Here is a 14679-nt window from a genome sequence, read left to right as displayed (position 1 = left end):
CACGTTCAATTATTGTTGCTCTCAGAAATCCAAAGACTGCTTGTTGTTATTTTATTTTTAATTTCTTTTCAGCTTACATTGTGCTGTGTTAACAGCTGTGGAGAAATTCTGTTAGGTGTGGAGCAGGCCCAACTTCAAGTGCGCTGCATATTGCGCGCAGCCAACTTGACGTTGTGTTAACTTAACATTGCGTGGACAGCCGTTAATAATCTTTCTGCGTGCCATCTTTAAGTATTTAAATGTCAAATTCAAAAAATCTTATAAAATGAAAAAGCAACATTTAGTTTCAATTCATCGCTTTTTTTATTTTAATATAAAAATGGCATTTCTTTACTAATATTAAGTTTTAAATTACTAATGTAAAGTATGTATGAACGCGGTAATTGAAAAATATATAGATGTGTGTGTATATATCAAGTGAAAAATATTTATAATGAACATGAAACGTCTTCTGTCAAGCGTATATAGATGAAAGCGTTCAAGTTGACTTAAATTATACATCATATTTTTTTCTTTTGTTTGTTTTACATTTTAAGCAAATTAAAAATTGCAAACGAAAATTGGTGCCTATTGTTTTTTTTTTTTGTTTTTTCTTCATTAACTTGCAAAAACGTACATTCAGAGGAAGAAACAATTAAACGCTCAAGAAAAACAAAAAAAAATTATTTCTCTTTTATACAGATGCTATTATTCTTCACTCGCTTCAATTGTTTATTTGTTTTTTGTTTTAGGAAAATGATTATTATGCAAAAATAAACTATGAAAAAGTTATTTCATGAGTAGTTGTTCTTTTGTTTTTAACTTAGTTTTGCATTGTTCTTATTATTCATCATATTTTTCATTTGCTTAGTTCTCCGTCATCATTGCTATTTTGAAATACAATATAGTTTTGATACCTTTTACAAATATACCTTATATGCTACGTATATGTACTTAACATATATGTTTACCAAATTTGTTTTTTCTTCTTTTCGTTTCTTTTTTGTTTGCTTTATTTTTTTTTATATACGAAGCTAATGTTGAGGTTTCTTTGAATTGTGTGTGTTTTTATAGTACTTCATAGATGTGTGTGTGTGTATGTGTGTGTGTGTTGTTGTTGTTGCACCTTGTTGCAGCGTGTTTTTTTTTTCTTTTTTATATTAGCATGTTGCATAGTGTTGTTGTTGTTTCCATATGTACTATATAGATATTTGTCATTTTTATTTAGAATTTTCGTTATATGAAAACGTAAATGTAACAAGTTGTTTTGTTTTTGTTTTATGTTTTTTTGTTTTGTAATGTGTTGTTACTGCCGTTTGCTGTTCGCTTTGCCTTTGCCTAAGCAGCGTAAGCCATTAAAGTATATTCTCCATTAGATGATCTCTACTCTCTTCTCTTCCCAATACAGGTTTTCAATTTTATATATGTTATTCTATAGTTTTGAACTACAACTCTCTTTCATATTTCAAAATATATATAATAAACACAATTGTAGTTTTTGTTTATTCAATGAGGGCTTCTATGTTGTTGTTGTTTTTCTTGTTGTAATTGTTTTTCTTCTTGTAGTTGTTATTGATTTTCTTGTTGTTGCTGCTATTGTTTTTCTTGTTGTTGCTGCTATTGTTTTTCTTGTTGTTGTTACTGCTGTTGTTTTACTTTCTGCATTTGCTGCTTTCCTTGTTGATGTTGTTTTTTGTTGTTGTTTGCCAGTCGGAAACAAACTTCCAACCGTCCACATAAGATCGTAGTGCATTTCTTTTTGAGAATATATATATGCATATATATATATACATATATAGGCGAACCTTACGACAAATCTGCAATGGGGAAAAGCGATTAATATAATGGATCAATAATGAATATATAGTTATAGATATATATGGTGGATATATTTATTCTTACAGCTTGGCGCTGCCTCGTAGCGACGCTGGATTTGATCGTATGTGAATTTGACAAAGGCATCATATTGTTCGGCCAGTTTGGTTGTCAGGACGCATTCGTAGCGTTCACGCAGTTGATCCTCGCGCTCCTTGATCATGTCCGCACAGATTAGTTGCACCTGTTTAAACGTGAACAGAGTCTTGTCGCCATGCTGGCGCATCATCAAATGATTGGGTGGACTGTCCGGACGATGCGGACTCTCCGGTCCCATTTCGGAACCACTCGACTCCGAGTCCTGCATGCGCTCCAACGCAGCCGATGTTATTGGCAATTGTTTGCGCTTGTGCAGTCTCTTGATCTCATTGCACAGATTCTCAGCCATTTTATCTACGCGAAAGAAGCAGAAAAACATTTGTGTATATCAAATTCGAGCAGGAGACGCGACAAATTGGACTCACCTGGCGACATCTTGGCCAGTGCTGACTCGGAGAAGGGACTCGGTTCGGTGCTGCCTTTGGCATAGCGATTGCTTGGCGTTGTTGTTGTTGTTGTGCTGCTGTTGTTGCCATCGCTGTTGCTGTTTCCATTGTTGCTGTTGCGCGATGGTGAATTGCTGCGCGATTGGCCAAAAGGATTGCATCGTCGACGTTTGTTGGGCCGCTGATTGAGGGACTCCCAGTCGGAGGCGCGTTTAAGTGTTGCACAGGCCATCGTTGTTATCTTAAATGTGGTCCAATAGTTCTCTTTCTCTCTCTCTCTATCTATTTATTTAAAATATATTTATATATTTTTATATATAGTTCTTGTAATATTCTTAATTACTATTTTGTTAATAAATTGGTTTCTGTTTTTTGTTATATATATTTTGTTATTATTATTGCCACACTGTTGCTGCTTGGAAGCGTTCTCTGTAAATGAGAATAAAAATGGAGAAATATTCAGTACTGGAAACTAGCAGAAAGCAGCAGCAACACCAACTGAGACCGAAAATTTAATTTGAGAACAAAAACCGAAACAAAAAAAAAAGAAAGAAAAAACTGGTTTCAAGGAAAACAGGATTCACCTGACGAACACACACACACATGCACACACACAAGGAGCATCAAAAAAGAAAATGGTGCATCGATTTATGGCAGCTGCTTTTTAAAGAAGAATTCGACTCCAGCTGCGTGAAATTAGAGCTGCAGTTCCTAGTTCAATTGCGAGTCAAGGAGTTCAGTTGTTCATTTTGGACTTTGAACGTTGTTGAGTGGGTCATTCGCATATTTCAGTGTTGTCCTTAATTAAAAATCATTCAGTTTTTCATTTATGCATAATAGTTTAATTTTTAAACTTTATATTTTAATAAGTAATTTTTGTCTAATTTGAATAGAACTGCAATTGGAGACGCAGTTAAAAAATGGTTCAATTGAACTTACTTCTGAACGATTTGGTACAACTCTAACTACGTAAAAGGGCATTTACAAAGAAAAACGAACGCCGCAGTGATGCGCAATTAAAGGGAGTGTTGCCTACAACAACAATAAGACCTTTACAGCGCTACTACAACAACACATGCATAGCAATGCACACGCAAGGAAGGCACACAAGAAGCAAAGAAATCGTACTGTAAATGATGCTAGCCAACCACCAGCAGCACCAACATAAACACACACACACACACGCGCATACACACACAAACGCGCATACACACACACAAGCAAACACGACGCACTATAAAACTAAGAACGCGTACGCGTATCCTTTAAGCTGTACCAGCTGTTTTCACACAGCAAACACCACTACAAATAAACAAGCACACAAACACACGCACAGTCATGCAAAAGCTGTTAATGAACACAAATTACATTTGCGATTGTATGGGTGTGTGAGTGTGTGCTGCTTGCTTATTCATTCTACCTTTATTTGCAGTATATTCAAGATTTTTTTTAATAATAAATGATTAGTGCTTTTTTACGTGACCAAAAAAAAAACAAGAAAAAGAAGAAAATAAAAGAATCGTTTTAAAGAAAACAAAATGACAGCAGCTTATGGTGCTCAATGGTTGTCTCGCTCGCACATACACATACACGCACACACTTGCAGCTGAGTTGGAATTTTGATTTCGTGAAATTTTAAAAATGGTCGCAGCGCATATCATTATCGTTTAGCTGTATAGATTATGCATATTAAAGAAAATAAGTAACTAGCACAGTCAATTATTACACTCGTGCACTTACGTTAAATAATTGTATTGTAACGCCTCGATTTTCTGCACCACTTCACACGCGCTTTATTTACTTTTGATTTATTTGTAAGACTAATTGTAGATTGATATTGCTTATTTTGGATTGAGCAGTATTACGAAGGCCACTGAAATGCACTGTGCTGGGAGCGAGAGAGTGAGTTGTTGAAAAGCGTTGTTTGATTTATGCAATTTTATCTTCTTTTTTTTTTGTCTTTTTTGCGATGTAATTCTTCAGTTTTCTGTCGGATTCTTACGGAAAATGGACGACCGATGCATGCGTGACGACGATTCGTGAACAGAGAGGCGAGCCTAGCGATGGCCAAACGACAATTTCCACGCCGTTTTGACAGATGTCGTCGCGGCTGTCATCGACGCCAGCGAGCTATCGATATTTATAGTGCCTTGAATTAGGTATGCAGCTCATAAATATTTTGTTATATTTGCATTATAAAAGTTATTAAGCTATTGCCCATTAATATATATTCTTTAAATTCTTATAATTTTGTCTGGCAACATAGAGATACAATGAGTGTGGACTGTTATAACTGTAATAATATATATTCCTAACATCGATAGCATTGACTATTTAGTATATTCCTGTAAAGATGTGGTATTTTTTCGCTGACTGGATTAGGTCACACAGATTCGAACGAATAAAGTAGGAATAAAAAGGCAGAGCTCGAGAGCAATTTTGTGCAATTAATATTTTATAAAAATTTTTTTCACTTTTATAGTACGGAACTTTGTATACGCTTTTTTGCAACGAATTTACATCGTTACTCAGCAATTAGCCCAGTGCGTGCATATAAATATATATAAATCAAAATTACGTATCGCGTTAGGGGCCAAGAGCAAGCAGCAAGCAGTAGAAAAAAGGCAAGCAAAGCGCAAAGCAAAGAAAGAAAGTTCTAAAAATATTTTGTATCATCGTGTGAAAGTCGCATATTTTATTTCGTGCAACAACGACAACATATAAATAAAGCTTTAAATTAAAAACGCAACGACAGCGCATCATTAATTGCAAAAATGGTATTGAAAGTCTACGTCAGCGGCATGTCCGGCAACAAGGAGGTGAGTATTAACTGTGGGCGTGGACACACACACACACATACATAAGTGTATATGTTAAATTGTAGTAGGAGTCAGTGTCACGTTAATGGAATGTTAAGTTAGCGGAACAGATAAAAAAGAGAAATACTAAATTGCATATTCTATTTTATGCACTCACACATTTCTCTTGTTTGTATGTGTGTGTGTGTGTAAATGATGATGTAGTACGTACAGTCAAAACGTCATTTCTCTCCCTCTCCGAACAAAACAGAACAGCAAGTGGGTATTTTGATTGGCGTGTGCATGTGTGTGTGCGTGTTGATGGTGGTGGTGGCAAGAAGCAGCGCAACGACCGCAAACATTTCCATATAAGCTTATTTAATTATATGCTGCGAACTATGAAGCGTAAAAGAATTCATTGATCACAGTTTTTTTTTCTCTTTTCTTTTTTTCTCATATGCGTGGGTACATGCGTGTGTGTGTTCGTGTGTGTGTGTGAGGATGATTCACTTTAAGTGACTCTCATTGTGCCAACCCTCATCTTTGTTTGATTCGCCAACTTAAACAACGGTCATTGTGCAAAAAGCATATTGACAATGTCCGAGCAGGGCGTGTGAGAGCGAAAGGGAGAGAGCGTTGCTTGGGAGCTTGACTGCGCTTTATGTGCCGTGGTTTATTGTAGCTGCAGACGCGTCAGCTTTTAAAATAGAGGAAGCTCATGCATATGTATTTGTGTGTGTGCGATTGAGAGCAATAAATAACAACAGCACTTTATCAGCAGTCAATTACAAGCAAGCAGTGATAACTTTGCTTGTACTGCGATATGAGATATGTATGTGTGTATGTGTGTTCTTGTTTTGGGCTTGCCGGCAATTGACAAACCAGGGCTGGGCAACAAATCAAAATTAACAGCCAACTTATCTTCAATTTTTGTATATTTTGGTTTTAGGTGAAGAAACGCCAACAGCGCGTTTTAATGATCTTGGACAGCAAGCATATTCAGTATGATGCAGTTGACATCACAGAGCCGGGCAAGGAGAGCGAAAAGGAGATGATGCAAAACAAATCGACTAGCAATGGCGGCACAGTCAGTGATCCAGAGCCAAGGCATCCGTTGCCGCCGCAACTGTTTAACGATGATGAATATTGTGGCGATTATGATGCCTTCGATATGGCCAATGAGATTGACACCCTGGAGGTATTCCTCAAGTTGGCACCAGCCGACACAACGGCCGTGAGCAGTGCTCAAATCGAACTGAAGCAGGAGAATGGTGAGAAAGATGAGGTGAAAGCTCCAGCGGACGCTGGTGAAGGTGAAGCTGAGTCGGGAGATGCGGATAAGGAGAAGGAGAAGGAAAAGGCAGAGGTTTGAGAGCTTTTGAGCAAGTTTGTACTCCTTTTTTTCTGTTTACTGTTATGAAGCGACAACAACAAGCCTGCACAGAAGCAACCACAAATGACAACAATAATAATAAGAATAACAACAACAATAACATTTTAACAACAGCAACTTTCTTCTTGTACTACGTATCACTAACGAGACGCAATCAGCAATCAGCCAGAATTAGCATCCATGTTAACAGCAGTAGCAAGCAATAACATAGCAAACAAACAAAAAAATGTATTCTGCTAACAGCATTTCGGCAAATTGGACGCAAAAAAACAACATTTTTGTTGCAATGTTCTTCTAGCAAATGTGCTTCTAATTACCACTACTGCGGTTCTTTAAGTTAAGCTACTATCTATATATTTATATATAAATATATACATACATATATATTAACATATATATGTATTTATGACATGCATACTACAACACACTAATCTTTTACAAAGCGATTGTGTTCACACTGAAAGAAATTACAACTTTTATTTAAAATACTTACATACATACATCTTTATTTATGATATATGCAACTCACACACTCATTCACATATTTGTTTGTATGTATGTGTGTGTATTTAACATCATACAATTGAAAGATTTTCTGTTTATTGACTCGAAACGAAAAAAAAAAATCAGTTTTAAGATTCCGATTGATTATTTGCTCTACATTTAAATGTAGAAAAAAGTAAAAACTGTACGATTTGTGCGGCTGAGTTATGTTAATGCGAAAACATAAAAATCCGCTGAATATATAAGTACATATGTAATAAAATAAAAACAAAAATAAAAAACGAAATATATTTGTATTTACTAAAAATCAATGCAATTGCTAATAACACAAACTAAACACAAAAGCTCAGAGACAAACTAGCGGCGTCTCAAAACTGTAGCGCCTAACAGTTGTTTAACAGCGCATGTTAAGTAACAGCGAGAGTTGATCGAGCTAATTTTCAAAAACCTTTTTCGAAGAATAAGGACGAGGATGGCGAAACTGCAAGTGAAGATAAGGAGAAAACAGAGAACGACGAAGAAGACAAGAAGAACGAGAATAGTGAAGAAAAGGTAAAACAACAATATTGAATTTTGAGAAAAGGTATGAAACTGCATGAAACGAGAGAAAAGTTAACATTAGTCAAATAGTTGCGATCAAGAAGCTAATCCGGCATGTTATTGCAACATAGATTGCTGACTTCAAGTTTTATATAGTAGATATCCTTACTGATTGTGTTACACACATTTTCCCCACATTTCCCATTGAATATATAACGCACCACATCCACATGCACACTTTCAAAACCCAATCCTGCACATTAGACTGAAACCGAAGCCACAGAAGAAGGCGGCGAAGAATCCGACAAGAAGGGGGAAAAAGTGGACTCAACAGGTAATGTTTAGGAAGTCAACCACGGGAGACATTCATTTTAACATTTCTCCATGCCAAAAAACAGATGACAAAGCAGCTGATGATGAGAAAGAGAAGGCAGAGGAAACTGCTGAAAAGGAGGAGGGTGAAAAGGAGGAGGACAGTGAAAAAAAGGCGGAGAGTGAAAAGGATGAGGACAGTGAAAAGAAGGCGGAGGGTGAAAAGGAGGAGGAAGGTAAGGAAACGGAAGAGAAATCGAAAGACGAAGAAGAGTCGAAAGAAGCTGAAGGAGAAATGGAAGAGAAATCTGATGAAACTGCAAAGAAACCAGAAGAGGAAACGGAAGAGAAATCTGAGGAAACCGAAACGGAAGAAAAAACAAAGGAGAAACCAGAAGAGGAAGATAAATCGAAGTCAGAAGGAGGAGACGAGGAAACGAATGAACAAGAGGATGGTAAAGAAAAAACCCAGGAAGAATCCACAAGCGAAGATAAACAAGACGAAGACAAAGAGGAAGAAAAGAAAGAAGCTACTAAAGAAGAAGAGGAGCAAGTAGACGACAAAGAGGAAGAGAAGGAAGAGACAACCACGGAAGAAGAAACGAAAGAAAAAACCGAAGAGGTAACAGAGCCAAAGGAGGAAGTTAAAGATGAAACTAAAGAAGATGAAGAAGAAACAAGAGCAGAAGACTCCACAGCAGATGAGAAGCCCAAAGAGGGTGAAGAGGAGACTAAAGAGAAAGTAGATGGTGAAACGAAAGAAAGCACAGAAGAGGCTGAAAAGAAAGCAGAAAAATCGTCCGAGGAAGAAGAGAGCGAAGAAGAGTAAACATAAACTGCCAAAAACCAAATTAAAACGAACAAACGAATTGACTCCGAAACTTTACAAACAACCCCCGCACTCATCACTCTCATCAAATGAACCGCAACTGTAGTTGCAACACCCACACACACACGCACGCACACACACACATACACATTAGCAAATAATAAAACATGTATTGTAAATAAGAAAACAAAGAAATCACTAATAAGAATAAAAAAAAAACAGTGGTGGAGGGTAATGCAAATTAGCGCAATGCAAGCAACTGTAAATGTTTAAAAATAACTCTTTTCTTCCGCACAGCAACTGAACTCAACAACAACAGCAGCGACGACGACAACAACAACAGCTTTCGTTCCAGTTCCGCTTCCAGAATCGAATTCCAATTCGGCTTCGGCTCAGCTTTTGGATCTGGAACGCGCCGCAGCTGCGCAGTAAAGAGAAAAAGAAACAAAAACATTTACAATTTTTAACTCATTTTTCTTGCTTTTATTTTGAAAATGTTTCTTTTTATGTTCTCCACTTATTGACAAGAAATGCCAATAAAAATAGACGCGTTTCACACATATCTTTTCTTTTTTTTTTTGTTATTTCTTGTATCCAAATAATTAAATATACAGTACATTTATAATTATATTTAGTACAGTGACATTAAAATGAAGTTCTTTATTTTTACTTACTTAGTTACGTACGCTCTAGTTTCGGGCTCTTTATCCATTACAAAAACTAGTAAAAAATGTATGCGAACAAAATTCGCAACGCAAAATCATTTTCTAATAAAATAAAAAACGGGCGAAAACAAAATCAAAAAAATTCCAAGAGAATTGGTTAATGGTGGACTCTGGTGTGATGAGTGTCGGGCAGAGGAGGAGCAAATGGAGGGGGGTCTAGTGATTGTTGTCTCTCACTCTCTCTCGCTCTCTCTCTCTCTATGTCGATCTCTCTCGCTCTCTCTCTCTCTAGTCGCTATCCTCCGCATCGGATGTGTCTGTTGTGTAATCACTCAGATTCTCCTGCTGATCGGTGTGCTCCGGTTCCGATTCACTGAGATCCCATTGGGGATGATCTGTCGGTGGTGCTGGCGCCTTTTGCACATCCAGCTTCAGCTCCTGCTGCTGATCCATGCCCAGATACGAGTCTGCAAAGAGCACAAGTCGGGCATTATTATAGTATATCATAGATGGAGACAGAGTTGTATTTCGCTGCTAAACTCACCTGATCTCAGGCAGACCGTGAATGGATAAACACCGGGCCAACGTGGCGCGGTGAACTTGAGCTGGATTTCCTCCTTCTCGACGAGATTTGTCACGTGATAGGGGGCGGTGAGCAGGGTACGGGACTTGCGATCGCAGATGTAGGTCCACCAGTACTCCTGCTTCTCCTCCGGAAAGAAGGGACAATGCACCGTGTGCGATGTGCGCGATTTGCCCTCGAGCCGTTCACGCTTATTCAGCTTCGCCTGCAGACGCTCCCACTCCTCATCGTCGTCGTCATCCAGCGAGGAATTGTTTTTGTTCTGCTTGTCGTCATCATCGCTGCCGGAACCGCCGGCAACCGAATCCATATCGCTGTGCTGCTCGCCCGCATCGGAGTCTGCCTCCGAATTGGCAGCTGTTTGCTCATCGGTTGTCGTTGCCGATGTGGCAGCAGTGGTTGCGGCAACTGTCTGTTTCGGCTGCGTCTTCTTCTTCTGATTGTTGGCTGGCTTCTTGCCACCCTTGCCCTTGCCCCCCTTGCGTTTCGCCCAGGCGGATGCCTTCTTAACGGGCACAGCAGCAGCAGCTGCAGCCTCATCCTCCTCGCCGGCAGCTCCCTCCTCATTGGCATCGTCCTTGATGCCCTGTTTCTCGGGCACTTTGGTATCCCCGAATAGCGTCTTCATATCCTTCCGCTCGAGGCTAACTGTAACGGTGACAATTGCCCCAGCGGTGACCACATTTGTGTTCTCGTCATCGATCACCTCACAGCGTATGGAGAAGTCAATCAGGGGCATCTTGCCCAGCACACGCATTATATTCTCATACTCAAAGTCCGTCAGATTCTTGAGCAGTTGACGACTCTCCTCCGGTTTGAGCTGTGCGAATTGTTGCAGATTCTTCACGTGTCGCTTCTTGTTCATAAAATACAAATGATCCTCGGTGAGGTGGGGCAACTGCAGCAGCGGTGATTTGAATTCCCACAGGGCCTGAATGATGATCGGTGACATTTTCATGCAGTTCTCGATCGTCTCGATGCTGGGCAGGCGGGGAACTCGTCTCGCATAGGCCATCATGATCAGCTGATGGACACAGCTGACCATCTCCTGCACCAGATACGGACACTTCTTCACAATATACTGACGATCCCGCTCCAACGTCTCCGGATTGAGGGGCATCCGCGAGAGATGAGCGTGGAGGATGGCACGGGCCTTTATCGAGTACATGCGGCAGAGTGGATGCTCCTTGCATTTCTCATTCAAATTGGGTAGCTGCCGAATGAGCTGTGTAAATTTAATATAATAAAAAAATACAGTTAATAAATGATTCCAAAATGGAATAAATTGTGTAAAAAAAGATAGTTTTTTGCTCTGTTATTAACACAATTCTGTTTGCAAGCTGTTAACAACAGTTAATTAACAGTTAACATTAAAAGCAATTAAGTGTGAAGAATGATGTCAGTTACAAATCTTAAGTTTGTAGCAATGCAAGTATAATACTTATTTAACACTGCTTTGCCTGTTCTACTGAGCATAAACTGGAATAGATTATTAGGATCTGGCAATATGAATAGGAATATGAGCTGTTCTTAACAGAACACTAACACTTACTAAACACAGATTAGCCTAATTTTCTCGTTTTACATACAATAGTACACAATTAGGATCTGGCAGTTAACAGAGAGTTACTTATATGTAAGCGCTTTACATTATTAGGATCTGACAATAGATGTATTCCAGGGTCTGTTACTTTACTTTTCTGTAAGAGCACACTAACAGTTACTAAGCAGAGCTTTAACTACATATTATCGCTTTATATGAAGTGCAGTAGATTGATAGGATCTGTGAATAGGCATATTCCACTGACTGTTACTTAACAGCTGTTCTGCAACCAAACACTAACAGTTACTTAACAGACCTTATATTAATTATGTTTTTGTATCTTGGACTAGGACTTACCGCTGGCACCTCATCGTTGTCCGTCTGCCGTTCGATGACCTGTGAATTGTGTCGCTTATCGAACTCCAAACTAGCCGCCAGGACCATTAAGGAACGCTTGAGCAGCATGTGGGGTGTCTTGTGGATGAAATAGAAATACATTTGTGTGGTGTCCAGCAGAACTTTGTCGCCGCTGAAACGTATGGAGCGATACCACCAGATGCCCACCGCCGAGGGCATGGCAACCATGAAGACCAATCCATACAAGCCCAAGACCCAGACACTGTTCTCCTTTTCCACAATCCACGAGGGCAGCGCAATGCCAAAGGACATCGCACCGGGCCCGTCAGGATTGCCATATTTCTCATAGTTCTCCTTGGCCACATCGTCAGTGAGGGCCTGATACGCTTTGCTCAGCATCATAAACGATTTCTCATCGCCCGTCTCCTTATCGGGATGCAGGACCTTCGATAGCTTATAGTAAGCCTTCTTAATTTCCGCCTGGGTCGCCGTTGGCGGCACACTCAATATCTCGAAAGGATCAAAACTGGCCATTTCGTAATCGAACTGCGACACGCGATACGTGAGCAGCAGGAGCAACGCCCAACCAATCACAATTGACAGCTTGATGGCCACTGATTTGAGGATGCGATAGGGTTCCGCATTTGCCAAAATGATCTTCTTCTTCAAGCAATTCGGACATTGGCATTCCTCCTTCGTTTTGCTAAGATCTGTGAATAGGTGGTGCGAAAGAGCCAATTAGATTAGAATCGCGTTTGGAGAGAGCGAGAAAAAACGAAAAACTTGAGAGATCGTGAGAGCTTAATTCTCTCTCTCTTACAAGTGTGCATGTGTATGCGTGTGTGTGTCCCATTTGTGAAGTGAGCTGAGCTGGCTCAAGTTATTGTTGTTGTTGTTGTTGCTGCAATCGCAGCTTTCACCAACACGAAGACATTGTTGACTTGAGCTCGTCAGCAGAATAACTTATTGGAACGTGTCCATTTCCGTAGCGCACATGTTTGTATGGAGGGGAGGGGAAAAGCTCAGACACACACACACAGTGGGGAAACGCGGGGAGTGCAGTGTGTGATTATAATCAGCAACCAACGAACCTTCTTTCTTTTTACGTGGCCAGTAGTAAATCGTTGTCGGTATCAATACTAATGCCAAAAATGATAACACAAAATAATAAAATGTTCCGCCACTTTCATCATATTGAAATTTTTGACCCGCCATAATAGTGGTTGCGGTTGCCGGTCCTTCCTAATTTATTTACAAATGCAACGTTTTGTTTCTTCTTTGGGTTTGGTCTCCAGACTTGACTTTTTTCTTTCCTCGGTCGGCTGGGAGCCAGCTGATGTTTGACACACGCTGGCAGCTTCTAACTGCGAGCGTTTTGCAGTATGTTTTCGAATGTGTTTGATCTGTTATTTGGGATGTCGTCCTAAGTCCCAAAAATGTAATTCACTGCGGCCAATTGCACCAATTAAACGCCGCGAATTTAAAACAAAAAACTTATGTATTTACAGCCGTCGCCAAATGACACGTCTGTACGGTGTGACCGTGCCGGGCTTAATTCGGAATGTCGAAAACAATGTGACCATGTGCAGAAGTGAGCGGAAATTGCAGGTGCCAGGATGAAAACTCAAATATTTGCATGCATCATAAATATTCTACTCACTAACTAAGACAGTTTCGTAGGTTTCATTTCTATCGCCTGTGCCAATAATTTATTTAATAATAATTTGAAAATTTTAAATGTAGTCTTCGAAATGCGGCTACATAATTTTAGTATTTTAATAAATCGAGTATAATATCGATATTATCATAGAATATATCGTGTATGCACCTTGGGGATATCGATTCGCATGATGTCTTCGGCCACCCCAAGAATTCCATTATCGCATCGCTAACAGAATAGTGAGAGCGTTGAACGCGCAATGGGAGATTTTATGCGCTGTCGAGAGGAAATCTGATTTTAACATACAAACAGTTTTAAAAGTTTTATTAATAAAAAAAGGTGCATGAATAACAACACATTATAAAACCTTACAAGACAGGACAGACACCAGTAAAAGCAAAAAAAAAAAAAACGAAAAGCAAGGTGCCAAAAAATGAAAACCAGTTATGTATGCGAAGTTGGAGTATTTCCTTTTTGTTGAGCAAAATGAGAAAAAGCGAAACATTTTTATGGCAAACAAAATGAAATGTTAAATGAAAGTGTTGTTTGAAGTGTGTGCTTTAGCGCTTATTAATTAAATGACCAAAACAACAACAAGCAGACAAGGTTACATTTTCCATGACAACACTTAAAACCAGATTCTGCCCGCTCCACAACCAAAAGCCGATTTCCAGCTAATTTCTTGCAAAATATAAAAGTAAGTACAAGCCAAGTATACATAAAAATGCTGCATGTGCACCATACTAGCCTTAAAGGAAAAAAATAAAAAACAAGAAAAAAAATAGCTTCAACTGTGTGCGGGTTTTTGGCGTCTTTGCAGTCAAAGAGGCGGCGGCCGCCTCTTCGTATGCATGTGTGTGTGTGCGTGCGTATGTGTGCAAAAGGCAGGTAGAAGAGCGAGTCACATAAAGATGATAAATAAGACTCAAGGGCAGCAGCTAGAAATTATACGTGTGATTTGTTCTTGTGCAAAAATAAAATAAATAAATAAAGACAAGGCGTCGCGCTCTATCTCTCTCTGCTGGGGCAGGTGGTTTAGTTATTTGCTGTGCTAATTGTTGTTTTTAATTTTAGCTAATAAATGTGTTCTTATATTTATTCCATCGAGCGTATTTTGGTTTCATTTTATTTTATGTAATTGCCCAAAATTCAAATC

At 39.1% G+C, this 14679-nt stretch overlaps 3 protein-coding genes across 8 annotated transcripts; 1 reads left to right on the top strand and 2 right to left on the bottom strand.

Moving 5' to 3' along the window:
- Positions 1-1160: 1160 nt before the first annotated feature.
- On the bottom strand, positions 1161-4401 carry LOC6557909 (akirin). Of its 2 annotated transcripts, none has more exons than XM_001984672.3 (4): positions 4080-4401; positions 2319-2621; positions 1882-2247; positions 1161-1796 (listed from the first exon to the last, which is right to left on the bottom strand). In XM_001984672.3, exons 2-4 carry the CDS (start codon positions 2569-2571, stop codon positions 1786-1788), a joined length of 630 nt encoding a protein of 209 aa, XP_001984708.1. In that variant the 5' UTR covers positions 2572-2621; positions 4080-4401; the 3' UTR covers positions 1161-1785. The 2 variants fall into 2 exon arrangements, with proteins under 2 accessions (XP_001984708.1, XP_032598868.1); XM_032742977.2 differs by having other exon boundaries at positions 2319-2768; positions 4080-4379.
- A 328-nt stretch (positions 4402-4729) lies between these two features.
- Positions 4730-9180, top strand: LOC6559019 (SH3 domain-binding glutamic acid-rich protein homolog). 5 transcript variants are annotated; one of them, XM_032742973.2, is made up of 5 exons: positions 4730-5158; positions 6087-6503; positions 7494-7586; positions 7839-7908; positions 7973-8984. In XM_032742973.2, exons 1-5 carry the CDS (start codon positions 5114-5116, stop codon positions 8713-8715), a joined length of 1368 nt encoding a protein of 455 aa, XP_032598864.1. In that variant the 5' UTR covers positions 4730-5113; the 3' UTR covers positions 8716-8984. The 5 variants fall into 5 exon arrangements, with proteins under 5 accessions (XP_032598864.1, XP_001984709.1, XP_032598866.1 ...); XM_032742974.2 differs by having other exon boundaries at positions 4759-5158; positions 7500-7586; positions 7973-8877; XM_032742975.2 differs by lacking the exons at positions 7839-7908; positions 7973-8984 and adding an exon at positions 9013-9180 and having other exon boundaries at positions 4753-5158.
- Positions 9181-9660: 480 nt separating this feature from the next.
- Positions 9661-13412, bottom strand: LOC6558984 (translocation protein SEC63 homolog). Its single transcript, XM_001984675.3, has 4 exons — positions 12955-13412; positions 11864-12573; positions 9925-11188; positions 9661-9847 (listed from the first exon to the last, which is right to left on the bottom strand). The coding sequence occupies exons 1-4, from the start codon at positions 13076-13078 to the stop codon at positions 9669-9671; spliced, it is 2277 nt and encodes a 758-aa protein (XP_001984711.1). The 5' UTR covers positions 13079-13412; the 3' UTR covers positions 9661-9668.
- Between the last annotated feature and the right edge of the window lie 1267 nt (positions 13413-14679).

The sequence above is a fragment of the Drosophila grimshawi genome, unplaced genomic scaffold (genome assembly GCF_018153295.1).
Source record: "Drosophila grimshawi isolate 15287-2541.00 unplaced genomic scaffold, ASM1815329v1 contig_44, whole genome shotgun sequence".
In the NCBI taxonomy this organism is placed as follows: Eukaryota; Metazoa; Arthropoda; class Insecta; order Diptera; family Drosophilidae; genus Drosophila; species Drosophila grimshawi.
This window is presented reverse-complemented; position numbering and strand designations above follow the sequence as displayed.